The 24,499-nt window shown below is 30.5% G+C and overlaps 1 protein-coding gene across 20 annotated transcripts in view; it reads right to left on the bottom strand.

The window, feature by feature from the left end:
* LOC118191434 (uncharacterized) overlaps nt 1–24,499 on the bottom strand; it is a 587,182-nt gene that overhangs the window by 167,220 nt on the left and 395,463 nt on the right. For 17 of the 20 annotated variants that reach the window (XM_085821953.1, XM_085821952.1, XM_085821944.1 and 14 more), the window contains 7 exons: nt 21,341–21,439; nt 20,150–20,347; nt 17,772–17,870; nt 15,864–16,047; nt 4,845–4,937; nt 2,006–2,149; nt 1,387–1,504 (listed from right to left, as the gene is read on the bottom strand). In XM_085821953.1, coding sequence (XP_085678079.1) covers nt 1,387–1,504; nt 2,006–2,149; nt 4,845–4,937; nt 15,864–16,047; nt 17,772–17,870; nt 20,150–20,347; nt 21,341–21,439 — 935 coding nt within the window. The remainder of the gene's footprint in view (nt 1–1,386; nt 1,505–2,005; nt 2,150–4,844; nt 4,938–15,863; nt 16,048–17,771; nt 17,871–20,149; nt 20,348–21,340; nt 21,440–24,499) is intronic. The other 3 variants (XM_085821948.1, XM_085821941.1, XM_085821954.1) reach the window with 1 other exon arrangement.

Raw genomic sequence — 24,499 nt, 5'->3', positions numbered from 1 at the left:
ACTTTAAAATTTTAAAACTGCTAGTGTTGTAATATAAAATAAATATTAAAATATTCAGCAATAAAAAGCACTGTGAGTTAAAACTACAGAAAAAGCAAGATTTAATTATTTTTTTATTTGTGATTCAGCACATATTATCAAAAAAAAAAAGCTTAAAAATAAAATTGCTAGTATTACAACACAGACATATCATAGCAAATAACATAAAATTATTACATAATAAAAAACAGCAACAGTGTATTTTAAAAATATTATGATAGCAAAATTAATAATTTTGGTTTTATGCATATACTCAGGCAATTTTAATGATTATAAAATTTTTATCATATTAAATCACAATGCTAATTTTTTAAAATTACTTTGAAATGTCATGCAGTTTTCAATTACTATTTGAAATATCATGCAATGGGTGAGGAACGATACTTGTCCTTTTAAATGATTAATAATAATAAATACCATAAAAATTGTTATCTTTCTATAGCTTATCTCAATAATTCCCGATTCACACAAAATTTTTGTAATTAATTCAGAAATATACCACTGAAATTGAAAACACTCTGCATTTTCTTCAATCAATATATTATCTGAGAATCATAGTTGAATCTTGTGAACATTAAACAACTTTTTTTCAAAGCATTTTAAAAAAATGACGTAAATTTGCATCAAAGATTTTCAACTAATATCATAAATTTCTTGGCTTTTGGTTTCAGAACCAATATGCTTAATAATTATTTAAACAATTTCCACAGCTGTATCCAAATCAGAATATATTTTAAAAATAAAGTTTAAAAAATTAAAATTTACTTTTTTTTTTTTTTTTTTTTTTCATTTTTCTGAATCTTTATTCTATAGTGATACAGCCTTCCTTAATTTTCTTATAAGTAGTTTATAAAAAGAAGAAATGAACATTTTGAGCTGGTATTTCTTTTTGTAAAGTAGTCTGAGGAATCTCTAAGATGCGTCAAAAGATCTTATATAGGTGATAAATGAATGTTATTTAGTGAAAAGTTTTCTATTTCAAACATTTACTTAGTTTTACTTAATAATATCAAATTTAGACCACTCAATTATATTTTCTATACATTCATTTTTGCATATGAAGCCCATATACAGAATGCTGTCTTACATTAATGTTTTTCTCACAACACATTTTTCATATATAGAACTGTCTTACATGAGACTACCTCATAGTCAAACAAATATTGTATATAAAAATTCAATATGTAAATTAGTGATTGTTTTTATCATCTATTTTAATAAAAAAATTAGACAAAACTTTCCCAACACAAAATTTTTAGTACTTTCCTATAGAAAAGACAATTCAAAAAGGCTTTTCTGAGCTTAATTTCTTAGCTTTTTAGAGCAGTTTTAAAACATATCTCATACCCAGCATGTACAGGAACACGAGTCAAGTCTATATTGTCAGGGGAAAATTTCTCAACAAAACCACTCTCCACAGGAGTAACATGTTGAGGTGAAAGATTATCCTCCTCAACCATAGGAGCTGAAATGATACTTTAACAGTTATCTTTTGAAACAAAAAATAAAATATAAAATATAAAATTTATTAGATTCACAAAAAATTTATTTTATTATCAGAATTTTTTATTAATCACATAATATTCTTGAAATAAAGTAAAATTCTAGAATTTTAGAGGCATAAAATCTAGACATGTAAATTCTACAAAAAAATATGTTTTAGTTTAATTAAACAACTAAAAATTAAGAAACAAAAATTAATTTGAACAATAATTGTTAAACAAACACAACATCCTATTTTTAAAGACATTTATTGCAAGGTATTATGTAAAATTCCAAATCGAAATTAAAGAAAACAGTTTTAAAATATTTCTTATCAGCATCATTTACATAGAAATGACAAAAACTTATACTCCATGCAGATCATTTCCTAGCAATCATTAACGAGCAAATATTGAAGCTACAAATACAGTGTAAAACTGAAATTTGGAATACTTAATTTGCATATTCAGTAAAATTCACTTACCACCAAACTGCTTAACAGATTGCATTACATCGTGTTGCTTTTCATCTTTTGTTACATCTATGGGCAATGAATCATCACCTAAAGATTTTAATTCATCTGCTGAGATGTACCTGTATGATTGATCACCAAGCATAGCTTCTTCACCTGAAAAGAAAATTATACAAAAATTTTGAACTTACATATTTCAGGCAGCGTTATTTTTTTTTTTACCTGAGTGAAACAGAGTAACTATATATGTAAGGTAGAGTTTTTATTCTGAAGTTGATTACATATAATCAATCCCGAAACTACAACTATGGATGTATAACATATCAAATAAAAACTGCTATGGAAAAAAGTGTTCAATAGACAAATTCTTTTGCTCAACAAATTTTTTTATTTATAAAATCTCAATTCTTGAAGACTTATAGCATTCTCAAACATAGAATGTAAAGACTTAAATGTAAAGTTAACAGCACATGCTTTTTTTTTTTTTAATCTTGTTGAAAAATAAGCATTTTTACAATTTTATGTACAAACCTCAGGGAAAAAAAGATTAAATACTTTTCTGATAATGAATGTTTCATGAAGTTAATTATGCATTTTAATTTTATTTTTATATGTTCATGCCTTTTAATTAAATATTCGTCAGGTATAAATTTTACCGTATTACCACATGTACTTTTCTTCATCATGTATTTGCTCCTCTAGTCTTTTAGCACCAAGTTCTGAAAATTTTTAAAATATTCACATAATTCCCCTGTTTTTTAACATGTTCAAAGAATAAGCTTCCCTAAATTTTTAAATGAATTCATCCACATAGTGATTGTTTTTAATCTCACTAACTAACAAAGACAAAACCCACAAACTACCTGCGAAGGTCATGCTGAACATTTCTCTTTTAACTGTTGAGCTTATTTATGCCAGCCTAATTCAAGAACCGACCAGTCACAGCAAAGCAAACATTAACTGAATTTCACATTACTATTTTGCTGAGCTACCTACAATTTTCCCAATTATTTATGGATGATCTGAGGTTTAAAGTGTAGCAGAGACAACAATAAGAACAGGCAAGATTCAAGTTACAGGAAAATATAAATGAAGATATCTTATTAGATAGTGTAATGCTAATATTACTATTATTCTTACTGAAATAGAGTTTATTTTTTTAAAAATAATATTGCGATAATTACCAGCAGTTTATCCATGGCAACTTTTCATTTGTTATGTTCTTACTGTACACACACCCTTCGGATATTAAATTATTTGCATAAATTTCCCTTCTCGATTTTCAGGCAATTAAATTAGCAAAAATGGAAGGAAAATACATGAGAAATATGGTAATGTTCTTTAAAAATTATTTAACAGATGAACTTACATTAATAATTTAAAATCATTATTTTCTAGCACTTTCTTTTAGTACTTAAAAACTTCATTGACAAAAAAAAGACAAACTAGTTCCACGAAATTAAATGACAAGTAAAAATTTATTACAATTTCAAACTCTGCAATGTACTTGGAACTATTTAAGAAAATTCTGACTGAATTTGATTATAATTTCTCAATTCCTTTCCCAAAAACATATATATCATGGTGACTCAACTCTAATATGAATATAAGGTACTCCTTTTTGCTACTGGTAAGATTTACCAGTGAGTGTACTGAAAAATACGAAATAATAACTGACAGTGATAGCTAATGATAGCTAAAAAGCACAGAGTGATCAACTAGCAACATGTGATCAATGAATTGGCCAGCTCTAAAGTGTATAATGTCACACAAATATAATTGCAAATATTAAGATACAAAAATTCCAGCAAATAACTGCAATAATTTTCTTCTTTTTTATACATACAAGCATACACATATACATTTTTCCATACACATTATTAAACCTAAGCATTCAAAATCATGTCTAAAGCTAAGCAAGCAGCATGCAAATCACAAAAAGAAATTTTACTAATAGCAATAACACATCAAAGCAAGCAAGAGTGTAATGAACTTATGAACTAATATATTTTTCTTTCTTATAATAAAATTTAGAAGTTAAGTAAGTTCTATATTACCTTTATGCTATAGATACTTCTTGTCATGTATATAATATATAATAATAACGATAAATACATATTCAATCACAGCAAGATTTTTTTTTATACTACTTATGCTAGGTAGGAGGACAAAAAATATTCAGAATTCATTAGTTACAAAATTTCCTTTTATTTTCTTAATATTATTAACTTGAATTTTTATTAATCATGCATTTCATTTATTTATCTCCTTGGTTAAATAATTTTTACAAAAAAGAAAATTATTCCTCCTCCATAGATTAAATAACACCCCTATTTTTAAAATACATAACTATATATAAAACAAGAGTAAAGAACTGAAAGAAAATGATACAAACAGATTAATAAATAAATAAAAAGCAGATACACATTTATAAATAAAATTTTCAATTAGCTTGAAAATAATTTCAAGATAATAAAATAATGTTATAAATTAATTAAAAATATAAGAAAAAATAATAATAATGAGGAAGAGAAGGATAATAATAATAATAGGAATAGTAATCAAGAAAAATTTTAAAGATAAAAGCAACTGGCAAGCATTTACAAATACTCAATTATATTAAATAATACAAAAAATCTGAGCTAACTTAAGTAAAATAAATGTGATAAAATGAAAATTCATGCCAAATTTTTGTCTTATAAGATAAGCAGAATTTATACATTTTTACATCTTACAATAAAATTAATTTCTTCATTTTTCTTTTAAATGATAATAATAATATAGGTACATAGCAATATATATTTTCGTTGTCATTCTCAGTTATACAGTAAATTTTGGTGATGCAACTTACTCATTTGAAAGTTTTGGCCCTCAACATAAGGGAGATAGACATGAGTCGCATGAGTAGGCTTTCCAAATATTGCAGCTTCATCAAAGTCAGCACCTGCGTCAAGTTCATTCAGTTTACTAAAACATTACAGTATACCCTGGTCTCCTAGTGTTTACTGTCACTCATGGAAGGAAAAGTAGTGTTTTCAAATTTTTTTTTCGCAGTTAGAAATTCTTTTATTCTGAATATTTTAATCACACATTATTTTTAATGAAATTATTAAGTCATTTGCAATGTTTTTATAAATAAGACTACACCCAATTCTGTTTTCCTACAGATTTTTAATATTTTTTAACACAATTTAAAACAAATCTAATTTTGTTACATAATTTATTTTGAACTAATATGTCTTAAATGGCACTTCTTAAAAAAATCTTGAAGTTTCATCATAAGAAAAACTCTCCTAATTTAGAATACAGTACAAAGTTTGAGATCCAGACTCATTGGAACTTTGGCAATTCTGGATTTGGGATTTTTCTGGATATTAGATCATCAGTTTAAATCTAGTAAGATGGCATGCAGAACTACTAAAATTAAAAACATAAAATTGTGATTTATGAAATAATGAAGCATTTATGATCTAAAAGGTACCAAAATTTACAAAAAAAAAAAAAAAAAAAAAAAAAGCTTAATATTTATTTGTTTACCTTATCAAATATTTCTCTCAATATAAGTTATTTAAGTTGCTTCATTTTTTGTGCTAATACTATCTCTTTAATTATGTAGACAGACAAAATCTCTTGTTCAGTTACATTGTTGATGTCCTGTAACTGTTGTGTTGAGAATTTCGACTAACTTGTCAATTGAATTTTTTTCTTTTTCAATAATTTATTTGTCACTTTCTTCACTATAGGTAGCGGTATTTCCTGGATCTAAAACCATACTGCATATTTCATCGTCCGTTAATTGATTGATGATTTGGGCATTGTCATCGCAATGAAAAACTTCTGTTATATCATCTTCAATTATTACCGCTTCTCCACATTTCTTTACAATATCCATTAATTGGAAAATTTCATCTTTGGTTTGTGAATCTGAAATCCTTCAGATTCGCGGCTATCATCTACATCATCCTCACCATGAAATATGGCAATTGGCCATAAATTATGCCAAGCATTTTTTAAAGTATCTGGAGGCACATTTTCTCACAATCTTGCATTGCTTCACAGAGCAGATTTAATGCTGAAATATTAAAAAAATTCCCCAATATTCTTACCATTATTTAAGAAATTTAACATGGATTTTAAAAATGCTACTTTATATTTGCATTTCAACAAGCACACTATTACAATATCCACAGGCTGAATTGACGGATGTACAAATTGGAGAAAAGAATAATATGGGTACATTATCTTTCACTGAAACTTTATGTATGAGCTGAACAGTTCTATAATCAGGACAATTTTTTCGTTATCAAGTAAACCAACTGAATTCAAATATTGCCGAGCCTTGGGTATGAAATGATTTTCAAACCAATCATTCATTAAAGCTTGTGTCATCCATGCTCTTTTATTTGCATGTTACATAACAGGAAAAATTGTCGGGCACATCGGGCAGCTACTGTTGAATGTGTAATAACATGTACACTGCGCAAAAAAAAAAGGGGGCAGTTCTATATCTCCTGTTCTACTGGGCCAATTAACAAAATTCTTCAACTTGCGTTTTTCATATCTCGAAAACACGACATAGGATATGTATTAGATTGTTCTAATATAGGTATATTGACACAAAATCGGACTTTTACTGAAATAGCATACCAATTTTATTCCATATTTCAATTCTACAGCTCAAATTATGCCAAACTACCAAGTTTTGTAAAAATCAAAAGAGTCAGTTTTTAAAAATTAGCTTTCAAAATTTTAGTTCCTCAGTGTTAATTGATTTTGGTATATATTTATTAAAACTCATTTGATTCTTCCTTTCACATTTCAAAATTTTGGTTCATTCCAAATAAAATTAACCCATGATTTATTTTTTAAATTTGTATTTTTAAATAATTTTGATAAATTTTTCAAAATTCTTGAATTATAGTCTATAAAATTTTTACCATTATATTAAAGTAGGCGTATTTCTAAGCATACCTGCAAAAAATTACAGTTTTTTATTCAAAATTTCCAAAGATATATGTGAATTTATATATTGGTGCGTTTTGAAATTTGGCATATTTGTTAAAAGCGATAAAACATCAAATGTGGTTTAGACACTTTGCTAAAATTATTAGAAAGTAGAAATGATGTGACTTTTCTTCTGCTTATGCACAATGTAAAAAGGTAGGAACGAGGTGCCTTTTTTTTTGCTCTGGCATAATGGAAGGGAAAGGAAAATTGGTTGCCACATATTAAGTTCATCAAGTGAATTATTCTTGGTGCAAACTGAAAAATATGTACCAAGAAAATTTTTGAATTTCTCCATAAATTTCAAACCAAATTTTACCAAATTTAATATCTAGGCATAATTTGAGTTGCAGAATCGAAAAATGGAAAAAATTGGTATGTTATTTCAGAAAAAGTCTGATTTTGTGTCAAAATACCTATGTTAGAACAATGCTATATATAAATCTAATATATATCCTAAGTCGCACTTTCAAGACATGAAAAACGCAGTTTGAATTTTGTCAATCGGCCCAGTACAATGGGAGATATAAGAACTGCCTTTGTTCCCCCACCCACGCGCACCCACAGTGTACCTCTGTTAGCTCTTGACTCTATTTTGACTGCAAATAACTTCAGTTGTGTTTCCTTCGAAAATCGAAAAAATGTCCTTTTTTAGGACACCAGACTCAATTGACAATTATAGTGACTATCCAGACTTGGAATACTCAACCAGATCTCACCCTAACCCAAGACGAATGGAATTCCTGAAAGATTCTGATAATGATTCAACAAGATCCTTGAAAAAAGTTAAGGGGAAAATGTCTTCCTCCACTAAAGTGATACCGGAATCTGAAACGAGATTATGTCATATACAGTTGACTTTCCAATGCCAAACTCTTTGCATAATTTTTTAGACAGATATACCCTTTATCCATTTTTTGCAACAACTCCACTTCTTGCTTAATGAACACTGAAACATGCTTTTGCTTTGTAGATCCTGTTGCAACTCCAGAATTAGAAACTCTTTTTAACATACTCAAAAGTTCAAGCTTTAACTTTCATAAAATTGCTGTATTAATAACAGTTTGCAAAAAATAATGAGTTGAATCAAATCAGAAGGTTAAGGAACAGCGCAATTTGCTATATTAATTGAAATTCCTTGGAATTAAAGTAAAGTATAATTTTAGCCTAACTTAACAGCGTATACTATACATTACTGGCTCTGTATCATGAGATAGGTGACGAAAGACAAGTTGTTCTGCTAAATTTTTTCTTGCTTCTATTGCTATACAAATAAGCCTGAATTGAATTACCGTATTTGACGGCATATAAGACGCACCCTTATTTAGATGGCCACACACAAGGAAAAAATTTGATGTGTACACCACATGACTTCCTTGTACGGAATATTAAATTATACGCATTTTTTCTTGCATTTCATTTAAACTTATTAGATTGAATTAAACCTACTTCGCCGATAGCGCACAAACCACAATAGAATAAATGCATTCTTTAAAACTCACTTTGTTTACCATAGCGACACTCTAGCGCTAGGTTTACTTAACAGAATTATATTTCGTTCATATTATAACTCATAATGCACAAAATTTATATCATTTAAAGAATAGAATTATCTAATCGTTGCCACATGTTCTATTCAAATACTATAATAAAGCTAGAATGATGTATAAAAGAAATTAAGCAAACAAAACAAAAAAGAAACAGTTTTTCACAGATGATTGAATATTTCTCATTTAATTAATTTAGTTCTCACTTCGCAAGAAGGCAAAAATACACAAAAACTCAAAATATCTACATTAAAAATTACGAAGTAAATCTTAAACACATATTTCCTCAAAAAAATTCCAGAAAGAATTAAGCATGATTTAATTGGCAATAATAAATGAATGTGTTATCTTTGTTGTTGTGAAGCTAAGTTTCTCTAGATTGGCAACAAATCCACTAGTCTCCTGTTTCAAATGTAAACATCAATGGCCGCCATTAAAAAAGGCTTAGCGGCAATTAAACAACTTTAAAATTGCTGATAATTCTAAAAGTATTGCACACAGATTTACTAAAGGGGATAAAATTCTTAACCGGAAGATAAAAGCAAAATAATTCAATCATTTTTAAAGCAAAAAATGTACAATTTCCAAATATATAAGAGTAAAGAAACTGATATCACTAAGCCGAGTAACAGAGTGGATATACATATAAATATATTTATATACGTTTGGTGCGGCCGATTGCAACCAAAATACGAGGTGCACATCTACATGTTATACCAGTCCTATATACAAAATTTCAACGTTCTGAGGCTACTCGTTTTTGAGTTATGCGAGATACGTACGTACATACGTTCATACAGACGCCACAAAAAATTCTCTTCAGAATTAATTTTGAAGCAGTTTTATCATTTTTTTGAAGGAAAAGAGTATTTTATTCTGTCCTTACGTACAGATATCATGCAAAAACATCGTTAAATTGCATTCGATAGCGGTCAAAATGGATATTTTCGTTGAAATATGCTGCCTGAATCTTTTCGCGATTACAATACTTCCTTTTTACTTCGTACAAGGAAGTAAAAAGGTTTCAACAGCGTGGTTTCTTTTAGTTCTCACGTTTCGTAAAAGCCAAATAAACAATTATTGAATGCAATTACTTTCACGTATAAGACCGCAGGTACCTTTCTTGGGATGAGACCAAATTTAGGGAAAAAAGTGTGTCTTATATGCTGTCATATACGGTAGTTATTTACATGCTCCAAGTCCTGAATAAATAAATTCCCGCATATACTTAAGGCTTATCAAGGGATGGCGCTAGGTATCTTACCGTGTGATGCAGTCTCGACGGGTCCTAAATTCTGTTGGTAAGCGCTTCTCTAAGCTCAAAATTTTTGCCACCCCTAATTTTGGATTCCAGTGCTTTCCCTTAATTCTAAAAATTTTGTCATCCCTAAATTTTGCCGCTCAGTGCTCATCTAAATTCCGAAAATGTTGTCTTCCCTAAATTCTGCCTCCTGGTGCAGCAATATGAGCTGTGGCGCCGGTTCTGGATTTACGCGAGTAACAAATCATTTATTCTTATTTCAAATAGCATTAAATATAATCTTTTGGCCTATGAGTTTCATTAACAAAATCTCTTTTTAGCAAATGGAAAGAAATTTTTGTTAAATTTTTCCTCATCAACACAAATAGTTTTCTTTTAAATCTATAATCAGCTCCAAGCATAAATAATGTCAACATAAAAGGTTTCCATATTCTTCGTTATTCAATTACTAATAACAAAATTGTTTATGCATTGCTGCACGAGTCATTACTCAAGTTATCATGTGTTGATAAACATATGGTGACGACACCAAACTATAATAAATAATGATTCGTCAAGTTGGCTCCAGGGCTATACAATATTAATACAGTAGAAGTCCAGAAATCCGCAAAGCTTGGGAGAGGTTGTGCGGATTTCAGGACAGAAAAGATAAATCATAATATTCAGACTCAAAGTGCAAAATAAATAAGGCATATTAGATACATATAATTAAATTATTATATACATCATTGCAATAATTCATTATATGCATTAAATTATTATTACATACATAAATTGATTATATTATTCATTGTATTATATGTACACAGCATCCAAGTTTGCCGATTTCGCCTCATGCAAATATTTCTGGTTTCGGATTCCGGTGTTAGAATCACTGTTGCTGTAAAATTTCAACAGCTTTTCTTTATTTTTCCATATATCATACATAATTGTGTCGCAATTCCATACGATTCTGCTATAGGGTAAAGTGCAGGATCGCCCACTTATTTGTTTGGCGTTTTTTACAAGGGTAAAAAGAATTGGATTTTTGTCAATTTTCTTTCACTTTTTAAGTGAAAATAGGTCGATGTGTACATGGATACCTAGTATGTGCAATTCTTAAAAACATGCCAAGCAGTGGGGGATTCTGCACTTTTCCCCTGCTATAAACCGACGAGTGGAACTTGCTTCCATCTGTTGCAGAATTTGCACTTTTTGCTTTACCATCAATGCACTGTGTTTACATTTTTCAATGTTGCAAGCAGTAAAATCATGAGTGTGTTTCTTATCTGTCATATTTAAAAAGACTGAAATTTAAAATATTTTTAATTTACCCACAAAATATCCGGATAAGAAAAAAAGGCAGCACTAAATAATCTCATGAAATAACAAAGCTCAGAAAATACAACAACATGAATCGTGAACTTGAAAGAAGAGTTGAGTGAATCGTCTGCTTTTTTACCTCAATGCAGATTAGAGGGAAAACACTTTTATCATGATGTCAATAATTTGGTATTTCTGTTATGAACTCTATTATTCGGTAATTATGACGTCATTATTCGGTAAGTATGTTTTCTTCGATATTTCGTACTCAATGTTGCGGTTTCTAGAACCTATAAACTGAATGTTTATATTTTGAGAGGCAACACAGATTTCAGGTCGGCGGATTTTCGGTATTTGACTGTAGTTGTAACATCAATGATGTTTATATGTAGAATGCTTCAGTTTAAGATGTATGTCAAGCAGATAACAGTTATATTGATCACACAAATTTATGCTAAAATGATAATTTCTTCATTAACAAGATATTTTATTTAGCGGCGAAGTGAAATTAAGAATTGGGATTCTCTACATATTTTCTTACATGCATAAAGCATAAAAAAATTTTTTTGGTGGTGACTTTAAGGTCCGGATTTTAGATCATTCCAGATATTAGACATCTGGATATCAGACTTTGTACTGCATAACAAATATGGGAACTTAAATCAATTTTCTAATGAAATTTTTGAAAATACTCATTTTAAACATTAAAATTTCCAATATTTTCTGTTTATTCACACCCTAACCAAAAAGTCCTGAACTCACTGCAAACTTTGGTGAGAAACATTGGTTTGAGTATCTTTATATCTATCTCAGTGATGCATCCAAACAAAAAGCATTCCCCCCCCCCCTTTTTTTTTTTTTTACATTCCTTTTTCTCATTTCATGGTCCTTGTTTTTTCCCCCTCGCATTGTTTTCTTCATGTACACAGTAATTAGCTTTTGTTTTAAAAATATGAGACAATTGCACAAAATTATCATCATGAAGAACTTCAGTATCATGCACCAAAATCCTAAAATGGAAAGGAAAAAAGAGGCACATGATGGCTTTAAGCAAGTCACATTAAGCTCAATATATGCAGAAAGATAAGTCAGAGATTTTCCTGAAGATGATGAAAACTATAGTATGTTTTTTGCTGCTATATTAATACACTGAAATTCTCATAGGAAAGATTTTAACCTTCAATCACATTAACAGAAATATCTGTAGTGGAAAACTGTCTGGGGGAATGCTACATATATACCTGGGTTGCAAAATAAATATTTTTGATCTGCAGGAAAAAATCTTAATGTCTCTATAGTGGCGCTCGCCTTTGACCGCGTCTGGCATAAGGGTTAAATCTACAAGCTCGTGCACATGAATCTCCCCTGGAAATCACTCTTATGTTCATATCCTATCTTAAAGACAGGACTTTCTCAGTAAAACAAGGAGACCACATTTCAATGCCTCATTACATCCACGCAGGCATACCACAAGGCAGTATTTTTTCGCCGTTATTGTATACAATCTACGCTAACGACTTTCCTAACTTTAAAGAATAAACAAACACCATCTTAGCATGTTACGTGGATGATATTGCGATCGTTGCCAAATCAAGACGCCCCAATCACAGTTTAGAAAAACTTCAGCAAGCAGTTCCAGAAATAGAAGAATGGTGCAAGAGATAGAAGGTAAAGATAAATCCTGAGAAATCTCAAGTTTTAGTTATCCAGAAATACAAGACCAAAGATCAGCTTAGCTGTAAAATCACTATGCTTGGGAAGCCAGTTCCCATCATAACGAAGGCCAAATATCTCGGTGTTATCTTCAACCGGAGTTTTACTTGGTTTAACCATCTAAGTTATGTGTGTGGAAAAGCGTATGGTATAATAAAAAGACTGTATCCTCTACTCGCAAAAGACTCAGGCCTCAGCCTCACTCGCAAGAGAGCCATCATTAGGCCAATACACAGCCATCATTAGGCCAATTATAACTTATGCTGCTCTGGCCCGGGCAAGTGCAAACAAAGGAGACATCCACAAGTTATAAGTTCTACAAAATAAATTTCTAAGGACTATTACAAACACCCCTTACTTCATTAGAAATGAAAATCTACACTGGGATCTCAAGATTGAATACATGAAAGACTTTTTACATAACTTAAACTTCTTCCAAAAAGTTGTGATGAACTTTTGCCACAACCTTTGCCCAGATTAAAAGATTTGTTTATTCGTCCCTATGCTTCAAATTTAACCACCCAAGCTTAATACTTATTTTAAATTTACAATAACATGATTATATACACGATGTTTTAAGTCCTCTCAGTAAAACGGAAATATTGACGCCATAGGATTTCGACCAATCATCAGCGAGCAACAGCCAGCAGAATCGATTACAAAATTTTCACCTGCTTTTATTTGGAAATTAACGCTATGATTTTTACATCATTTTCCTCATACCACCCATAATTTTCCGATTATTTTGATGGACAATATGCCTAATGAACTTAGCAATTACAGAAATAAAAAAGTGAAATTAGACTTTACTACTTCCCAGACAGCAACGGTGATTGGATAACTCCGACTAGGCCACGCCCCCTGCTCCTCAACCAGCATATCTTCTCACCAGCTCCCATCAGCGTTCGAGCATACAAACATGAGGCATCATCTTCTCTTGTATTCATCATATCTTCCCCTCAGAGGAAAAAATTCACGCTTTTACACTGCTTAGGACTTTCTACTTTGAATGTCTGGGAAGTATTGCCACAGCAATAAATACCCAAAACAACACAGCAGTATCACAGTAAATATTTTTTGGCAACCTCATGGGCTGCCACATAAATACCTTTTGTCAAAATGGTGCATTGCCTTATCAGTACTTTTTTACAGTTTTCCAGTGGGTGTGAGGATAATCAGAAAGTACCAAATTTCCAATATAAAAAATAAATCTGGAAAAAAATTATTTTCTTTTCTTCTAAAATTCACAAAAGAAAAAGTACTTTGATTTTTTATAATAATCTTTTTTAACCTATTTATGGGCATTTAAAAATAATTTAATTTGTTGGTGAATAAAAAAAAATGTGATTTTATGTTCTGAAAAATTAGCAGAACCTACTCCATTTGTAAAAAGTGGCAGAAAATTGTCAGAGAGTGATGACAAATAAAACTCTGTGATGCAATTTCCATGGAATGCATTTAAAATGACATCTATTGTTCAAAATTAATTATTAATATGCAATCAATATTATACTGCATGAGTACTGAATATTAATTTTTTGAAGTCCTGTTAAAATACTAATACAGTCAAAAGTCGTTAATCCGGACTCGTCGGGACTTCGGCGATTCCGGATTATCGATTTTTCCGGATTATAGATCATCAGTTTAAATCTGGTAAGATGGCATGCAGAAATTACAAAATTAAAAATATGAAACTGTAATTTATGAAATAAAGAACAATTATGATCTAAAGGGTATCAAAATTTACACAAAAAAAAAAAAAAACTTATTATTTATTTGTTTACTTTATTACATATTTCTTTCAATGTAAGTTGTTTAAGTTGCTTCGTTTCATGTGATAATACTTTCTCTTTAATTCTATTAAACAGACATAATTTCTTGTTTAGTTACAAAGTTCTGCTGTTCAAGTCCTATAATTGCTGTGTCGAGAATACCGACTAATTTGTCAATCAAAATTTTTTCGTTTTCAATAACCTCTGTCACTTTCTTCACTATGGGAAGTGAATTATAATGACGAGGAACTTGTTTTAAATCATATCAAAGACGGAGTACATCGAGATGAAATACTACATTTAGTAAGGAATTATAAGCCAAATAAAATAAAAACATCTTCTCTGAAGACAATGATAGTGTTGACAGATCAACTTCCAATTCATTGCATGCCGCGGCGTTCCCCCCGCCGAGCAGCGTGAAATTGATAAACAGATTTCGGATTTCGAAACATACTTTCGCATAAGATCCTTTACATAGTAGCAAATATATATCGGAAATTCTATTTGATATAATCAAAAGTTCAAGCTTACTTTTATAAAATTGTTCTAACAGTCTGCAAAAAATAATAAGCCGGATCTAATTCGAAGATTAAGGAACAACGCAATCTGCAACATTAACTGAATTAGATAATTTTAGCTTAGCTTATACCATCCGTTATAGATTAAACGCGCATGTAAAGTTTGTAGCTTTGAGGTCCGGATTATAGATCATTCCAGATTATGGGTGTCTGAATTAATGACTTTTGACTGTATACAAATTGCAAATGCTAACTAATTACATAATCAAATATTAAACAAACTAATGAAATCCAGCAGCATAAGCTTGCAAACTAGAATCTAATTAATTAACACAAGTAGTAAGCAACAGCCAAAAAAAAAAAAAAAATTGCTACACTTACAGATATCTATGGTTCCAAATTGAATATTGATTTTAATTCAACATACGCACATTTGAAATTATTTAAAAGGAACTAAACAAACATAACATGAAATATGGAAAATATTTAAAAAAATTATCAAAAACAGACAGAGTTCCTTAAAAATCCTACTTTGTGGATAAAAGCTGCTATGTCAAAATTTAATCTACTTCAGAATTTCATACAACACACAAACTACATAAACAGTAAAAATTTAATAAAAATTATTATGCATCATATGCTGCTTTAAAAAGTATTACCAAAAATTCTAATTATTTTTTTCTTTTTGGTTTGTTTTAAAACATTTAATTGGCATATAAAAAAGCAATTGATTTTATTAGATACAAAATCTACCTCCTTCATCTTCTGAATCAGTCATAAAAGTTTCTTGCATTGTTTCTGGAGCAACCACCTTGTATTTTTCTTCAGTAACAGTCGTTGTAGTAGTTGTGACAGTTGTTTCAGTTACTACCTTCAGAGTTTCAACTACTGATATGTAACCTAAGCGTTGAGCTATGGATAGAGGTGTTTGTCCTTGCTAATAAAATAGTATTACAAAATAAGTACTCAATATCACAAAAAAAAATTTCACATTCATAAAAAAAACAAAAATCATTGAATTGGGCTCTTAACATTAAAATAATGCATTTTTTATTATCTATGCAAATAACTGAAATTTAAGATATTACAAAAGGACAATATTTAATATTATAAAATTAACAAAGAAAAATATTACTACATATAATATTCTAAATATTAATTAAGTATATATATATTATGTACCATTAACAGTTATATATGTACATAATATAGTGTACTCAAAATTTAACATATACCTACAGGATGTTTCAGCAAATCCGTTACAAACTTTCAGAAGAGAGAGTACACCAAGGCAATGGAAAATCATATAGCAAAGCATGGTCGAAAAGGTTTCCTGGCATGGTAGTAACAACACAAAACACAAGAAAGGAAGAACATGAGCAGGGTGAGGAAACATGTTTATTATGCTTAGCAGAAATCAAGACATAAGAACAAAAATAGACAACGATCGCCATAAAAAAAGGTGTTCAAAATTACAACACCAGACCCTCATACAGGTTTCACATCTCCGTTACATGGAAGATCTGATGTTCTGGAAAATACCAGACATGTCCCGGACTTCCCCATCTGCTGCCATGATGCACACAACAAGTTCCTCAGACTTCTAACATTGATTTCATAGAATAGAAGAGAAACATGCCAATGTGATAATCAAAATCACAATAACAACCTTGTATTTAGAGTACATATATTAAAACACTCAATCGATTTCGAGGGCTGCTAAAGGTCCCTCCTCATTAGAAGAACAAAATTACTAGAAAGGGGAAAAAAGAAGAAAAATAAAGCGCCGGCAAAGGTGTCTAAGAAACACATGGTCATTATCAGCACTGCACATGGTCATAACCAGATTTTGAATCACAGTTACACTGGCCGCCTACTTTTACTGAGCAAGGCTATATGATCAAACATATAACACATAGACTAAAACGCAAAAAAATCAGCGAAGTCAAAAAATAGGGAGCAAGGGGCAACTGCACCTTCACACACCAAGTCTGAACCTTGAACCTCATTCGATTTAATTTAATTAAATTTCTGTTCCTTGGAGATGATATAGGAAAAAATCCTTTTTTTTATAATAAACTATTATATATATATATATATATGTGCACATATATACTTTTGTGCTGTGCACATACTGAACTAATTATTTTTAAGTATGTTTAGCATAAACCCATGTGCACACATATACTTTTGTGCTGTGCACATACTGAACTAATGATTTTTAAGCATGTTTAGCATGAACCCAGTTTCATTCAACATGTAGATCACTGAAAATTGTACAAAAAAGATTTAAATCTAACTTATCAGAGTTACAGTGGAACATAATTTCTTAGCCACGTAGATAATTTGATAATAAAAGTAATAAAAGTTTTTATTACATAAGTATAGTCTCATAAGTCTTCTCTCTTTTGATAATTTGTTATATTGTTAAAATCCATTAAAAATATTCAGATATTTCGCAATACTTATTAATAAACAGAAGCAATAAAATTTGTAATAAGTAATACTATCAAATCCTTGCCTTACTGATTAAAAAGAGAAAGTTATTGAATACATAAATAGGCCATGAAAGTCTTATAATACAACCTAATAAGGTACGACAAAACATTTTTTTTTAAAATTTTCAAGAAAAGAATAGCAATAAATATTTAAAATCTTTACCATTGTAGTAACATTTGGAGATGCTTGATTTTCAAGAAGAAGATTGACAACAAGCGTGTGGCCTTGTTGGGCAGCTTGATGAAGAGGTGTATAACCATGCTGTTAAAAATTCAAAGACATATTAGATTCAAAATTTATATTAACGTTTTGATATATTGGGTTTTAATGAAGTTTTGATATATCAGGTTTTTACATAAGTTTCCTGCCACAGCAAATATTGTCTGCGCAAACAGTTTGTGTTGGCATGTTTAAACATATTTTGTCAAATGATATTTGGCATTTGAAAGAAAGAGACTTCCTTTGGAACACTGTGTTGTGAAACTGGAAAAAAAATATTATCATCATTCAGTTCCAGGTGTCTGAAATGGAACTATCACACTACCAGATTAGAACTATCATTTACTTCCAGTTCTGCTGCAAAAAAAGTAGCTACAGAAGTCATGTGTACAGTTTTAGGTATCAATGTTGCATCATATACACTGTGAAGGTTTGATACCAAAATTTCAAAAACAAGGACTATGACATTCAAGAAGCGGAGCACACTGGGTGGTTTATTGTTGTTGAAGGAGCCTGACTGCAAAAACTTGTGGAAGAAGATCGATATGCAACCACTCAAGAGCTTGCCAAAGAGTTAGACGTTAGTTTTATGTCCATTAGTTGCGATATGCATTGCATAAACTTGACGCAAAAGTTCAACCGCTAGGTGCCACATAAGCTGACTCAAGCAGTAGACAGACGTCTTCGAAACTGAACTAATCTGCTCAAATATCAGTGCTAAGACAAAATTCTGGACTGGATCATCACTTGTGATGAAAAGTGGATTTACTTTAACAACACAGGCCGAAAAGAGGGTTGGTCTGTGCCTGGTGAGCTCATTGGCAGCGTTGCCGAGTGCAATTTGACTAACAAAAAGATCATGCTTTGTATTTGATGGGATTGCAATGGTATTATCCGCAAAGTGTATCTGGAAAAAATAAAACACTCAACAGTAAGGCATACAGCCCATGTTGACACTGCTATTGAGGAAAAATGTTGAACTGAGTTCTGCGCAAAAAGGTATTGTACCGTCAAGACAATGCAAGACCACATGTGTCTGCATTCACCGGATGGACTCTGTCTGGACTTGAATGGGATTTTCTGCCACACCCACCATATACCCCCAACATCCCTCCTTTGATCTTCCCCTTTTCTTCCACACCTGCAACTACATCTTGTTAGTGCTATCCTATATTTTGTGCAGGAGATCCCAAATGAGGTTTATCTGTTTTTTGACTCACGCTCAGCAAGTTTCTGGGCTGAAGGCTTTGAAAAACTACTAAAACATTGGTAGAGAATCATAGATCTGGTGGTGATTAATACCCGCACTAAAGGTACTGCTTTCATGTTTTTTTCATAACTTCATAAGGAATATTTTTGGCAGAAAACTTTATTACAACCAAATGAAATGGACATTATTTAAATCAAAACAGACTAACATATTAATATAAGGCTGTACCATATAGGAGTACAAGTTGTACTCCACACAAAGGTGCTTCATCAACAGGGTTGGTATTTCAGTATGATAAATCAATGTTGGACAAACATACTTTCATGCCCTGGCAGAAGGCCTCTGTCATGCCTTTAATACAATTTTAGTAGTATGAAAACAGCTTATTTAAATTAATGTTTGACTCATTTGTCACTCTATTAAATTTAATGCCTAGAGTAGCTATCTTCATAATCAATCTCTAATAGTAAATTTCTGTACAATGTTCTTATTCATAAAATAAAATTTCTTTACATAGATTAGCTAATTGTAAGATTGTACAACAATAAGTATTAAATCAGTTTGAAAAAAGGAAATAAATCTGCAAGGTATTAAAAAACATTCCTCCAATATTACAAAGTAATGCAGATGTTAAAAGATTCTAACAGCAACTGAAAAATTGGGTTTATTTTCACAGAAAGAACACAATTGGCATTTCAAAATATCCAGCTTAAAAAAAAAAAAAAAAAAAAAAAAAAAAAAAAAAAAAAAAAAAAAAAAAAACCCTATTTTCACAATAAACTTGCTATATAATTAAACATCCTCTTTCATGTATGGTACATTACAGCATATTTGAACATATTCCAGTGTCTCCAGGTATATCACCAGCTTCTAAGAACTGATTATTTGAGACTATAAGATATCTTTGATTTGACTAAATGCAGCTGGTGCAATATAATTCGAAATATGAAATTACACATTTCTGTTATGTGCTGTGGGAGTGACTCAACACAGCAAAGTATAGCAAAAAAGTCTCAATGACTCCTTGAAACTGCATTACTGCATTATTATTCCTTAACTTTATTTGTATGACAGACAAACATGTACATAAAGTAATTCATAATGTACTTACTGATGTTGTTGTATGCACATTAGCATCATGCTGGAGTAAAAACCGAACCATATTTATTTGTCCAAAATGAGAAGCTACATGCAAAGGAGTATAGCCTGCTTTCGTTTGTGGTCCAATTTCAGCACCATGTTTGACAAGTACAGTTGCCACATTTACTCTGTCATCTTGTGCACAAAGATGAAGTGGAGTAAGACCATTCTGGAAGAAAGCAACAGAGAGTAAAATTAAGAAAATAGTTATAGCTGTATTATCCCTTGACAATTTCAATTCCATGCAATTTACTTTTTTCAGTTTACGATTCTATCGCATCAAAGTTAAACATTCAATTGTTTTCCTACTACATATATTATGAACTACTATTTATAAAAAGGAATTGCATACAGTTGTAAAATAACAAAAAATAAACACATTGTAATATTTATAAGATATATATTTCATTACAGTTTAATGTTGTTTTATGACAAATAGAAATTTATATTTTGCACCCAGCAAAAATTAGTAATTGCTCTATTACATTTAAAATTATCAGATTTATGGCTTGGTAGAATTTGACAACAAATGTCAACAAAATAATCAGTTTTGTTAAATCTCCTTAAATCTAAAAGTCAATAGCCCATTTAAGGAATATGTCAGAAGAGCCAGTTTAGAATCAGTGAGAATTTTTAAGTCTTTTTGACTCAATCTTTTATCTTGGGATTATAAGCATATCAAATTAATTCTGCTTTTTGTTTCTAAAAATACCTGTAATAATATTCTTCACGACTGAGTTAATAAATTTCCTGCCTTTCATGACTATGTTTGAATTGTATATAGTTCATTTGTTAATGTCATGAAAAGCATCTTTTTGAGATATAAGACAAATATACAAAAACATACCTTATAATCCTAAAATGTATTGAAAAAGATACTTAGTATTTTAAATTTTTGATTTCCTAATGTTAATTTTCCTATCATCTGTCTTGTTTGTTTACTACATAGTTGGCCTATGTTTAATCAAAATTCTGACATTTAAGTATTACTGAAAACATAAATCTGCGCTGTCATTCAGTTGTAAATAAAGCACATTTGCACTTGCTTTCTTTACACATAAGTACACATATAAGTGAGTTCATTGGTAGTAACATAAATGATACTGCTATTGATGTTAATAAAATAACCGTATTTTTAAACATAAACAAAAGTATATATTACATTAGCTTTGTGATTAACATCAGCTTTGTGATCAATCAGAAGTAGTGACATATCTGCATGTCCTTCTTGAGATGACAGATGAAGAGGAGTAAAACCAGCCTAAAGGAAGAAAAATTTGAATGCAGCTCATTACGTTATATAATGACTTTACTAGAAATTTATTTATACAGAATTTTAAAAATATACAAATATTTTAATGTAAAATTACAAAAGTGCATTTTTCAGAAATTTTACCGAACCTGAGAGTATGAAACTAACAAAAGTCATCTAAAATTTTTTCAACTTTTACTTTAAAGTGAAAATTTTAATTATTATAATATGATAAATAAAAAAAAGAGACTAAGTGCATAACTTGAAAAAAGATTGGAGTTGGCAACAACTGTTTTGGTGACATAATCCTATCCATGTTGTCACTTTAGACTTAAAGGTATATGACCAGTTGGGAGTACTGTATGAGTGAACACGTGCAACTTCATTCTGCTAGAAGAATGTCTAATTTAAAAACTAAACAGTGAATAAATATCACGTTTATCGTGAAACTTCAGAAAAGAGCCACAGGAACATTTCAAATGTTAATCAAGGTTTGTGGAGATGAAACTTTGTCTCAGGCATGTGTGGTTGAATGGCATAAATGGTTTTTTGGAGGGAAGCAACAAAATCAAAATTCAAGATAATGTTGATGGTCTTCTCCAACATGAAGAGGATTCTAATGATTGAGAGTGTTCCCAGTGGTCAGACTGTTACTCAACACTACTACACTCAAGTACTGACTTTGTGAAAAAATTAAGAAAAAATGGCCACTGATGGATGGTTATTCCCCCAGGATAATGCACCTGCTCACAAAGCCCTATCTGTCAAACAGTTTCTGACCAGCAAAAACTTCACTGTGAGGCAGCATCCACCATATTCACCAGATTTGGCTCCAAGTGACTTTTTTTATTCCCTAAATTTTGCATAAAAGGAACCTATTTTGCCTCAGTTGAAGATGTCCAGGGAAAAACGGAGAATCCGCTGATGTACCTTCTCATTCTGAAAATGTTACCAGCAATGACAGCACCAAATGCAGAAGTGTGTGAATGCTGAAGGTTTGAAGGTAATAACATCACAAAGAACTAATTCTGTAAGTACACTGATTTATTGGAATTATCTCTTTTTTATTTATTTATTTGTGTGTGTATGAGTGTGTGCATGTCACACCTCATACAGACTATGTACTTATGTAATAATAGCAAGGAAAAGATGGAGCAGCGTCGATGCGCAATACCTAGATATTATAGATAGTAGATCCATATTGAAGAGGAAGAATTCTGACATAGACTTCGTATTATCTAAAAACCTTGGCAGTTGAGGCAGTTTTAATTCCATTTTTATTTGTAATTGACATTTGTGGCCACAGTTCTTTTGGCACTCTAGTCGCGCCCATTCAAGAAAATTTAGTTTTGATATTATTGCAATAGGAAACTAGCACAAGAAAATAGCATACAAGCACTGCAAAGACAGAAACTAAAGTCTGTAGTTAACTAAAATGAAAGCAAATGAAGAGGAAGGTTTTGGTTTGAGTTAAAAGTTTCAGTTCCCAATTATTACATCATCAGCACTGTGCAGGCCATGCAAAATGAAATGATATAGAAATGACATAATCCAGAGAAGTTTATATGATTTTTATAACAGAGAGAGCGAGAGTGAATTAGAGGTTAGTTTATACTATAACTTTGATTTATATATTTTTTTATCTTACTACTTATTTTATTATTAATCTATATTTATTCTACATAAAATAAATTCATTAGAGCAAGATATAAACAATATCTCGCCATATATTAACTTAGTGTATTATTTCACATTCCTAATACAGTACAAAGTCTAGTCCAGACTCCTCGGGACTTCGGCGATTCCGGATTAGAGGTTCTTCCGGATTATAGATCATCAATTTAAATCTAAATTTAAATCTAAATCTTTATCTTAAAATTAAAAATATGAAACCGTCATTTATGAAATAAAGAGCAATTATGATCTAAAAGGTAACAAAATTTACAAAAAAAAAAAAAACTTATTATTTATTTGTTTACTTTATTAAACATTTCTTTCAATGTAAGTTGTTTAAGTTGCTTCGTTTTATGTGCTAATACTTTCTCTTTAATTCTATAAACAGACATAATTTCTTGTTCAGTTACAAAGTTCTGCTGTTCAAGTCCTGTAATTGCTGTGCCGAGAATACCGACTAACTTGTCAATCGAAATTTTTTTTGTTTTCACTAACCTCTCTGTCACTTTCTTCATGCATTTATCCATTTTTTGCTGCAATTCCACTTTTTGTTTGATGGACACGGAAACATGCTTTCACTTTTTAGATCCTTTGACAGCTCCAGAATCGGAAACTCTTTTTGACATAATCGAAAGTTCAAGCTTACTTTTTATAAAATTGCTCTAACAGTCTTCAAAAAATAATAAGCCGGATCAATTTAAAGGTTAAGGAACAACGCAATCTGAAACATTAACTGAAATAGATAATTAGATAATTTTAGCCTAGCTTATACCATCTGTTAGACATTAAACGCACATGCGTAAAGGTATTACGCGCATGTGTTTGTAGCTTTGAGATCCGGATTATAGATCATTCCTGATTATGGACGTCCAGATTAAAGACTTTGTACTGTATTCAATGCTTTGCTAAGTTCAGCAGCTTGAATGCATATCTGAAACTTTAGATGAGAACATCAACTGCTGAATCACTAAGACAAATTACATCAGCTCAGTTCTTTAATATTAAAAAATGCAGTTGATATTTGAAGAGCCATAGCATTAGACACATTAAATAATGTACACTCTACACAAAACGTAATGGAACAGTTTATATCTCCAATTTCACTGGGCCAATTGACCAACTTGTGTTTTTCATGCCTCAAAAGTTCAACTTAAGATATTTATTAGATTTACATATAGCCTTATTCAAACATAGATATTTTGACATAAAATTAGACTTTTTACTGGTTTATGAAAAAGAAAGTTTCACATTTTCTCAAAAACAAGTCATTTTGCTCATTACTAGAGTATACAAAAATTCACAGTCCATGAAGTTGTAGTTCATAAACAATTGAATTTCGAGGATCAACATTTGTGCAGCAGTTCCGAGTTTGTGCAATTCTCTGATTCCCTCCCC

The sequence above is a fragment of the Stegodyphus dumicola genome, chromosome 8, assembly GCF_044657685.1.
Source record: "Stegodyphus dumicola isolate Sdum_Otavi_A_Nest chromosome 8, ASM4465768v1".
Lineage (NCBI taxonomy): Eukaryota > Metazoa > Arthropoda > Arachnida > Araneae > Eresidae > Stegodyphus > Stegodyphus dumicola.
Note: the sequence above shows the minus strand (reverse complement) of the source record. Positions and strands in the feature narration are given on the sequence as shown.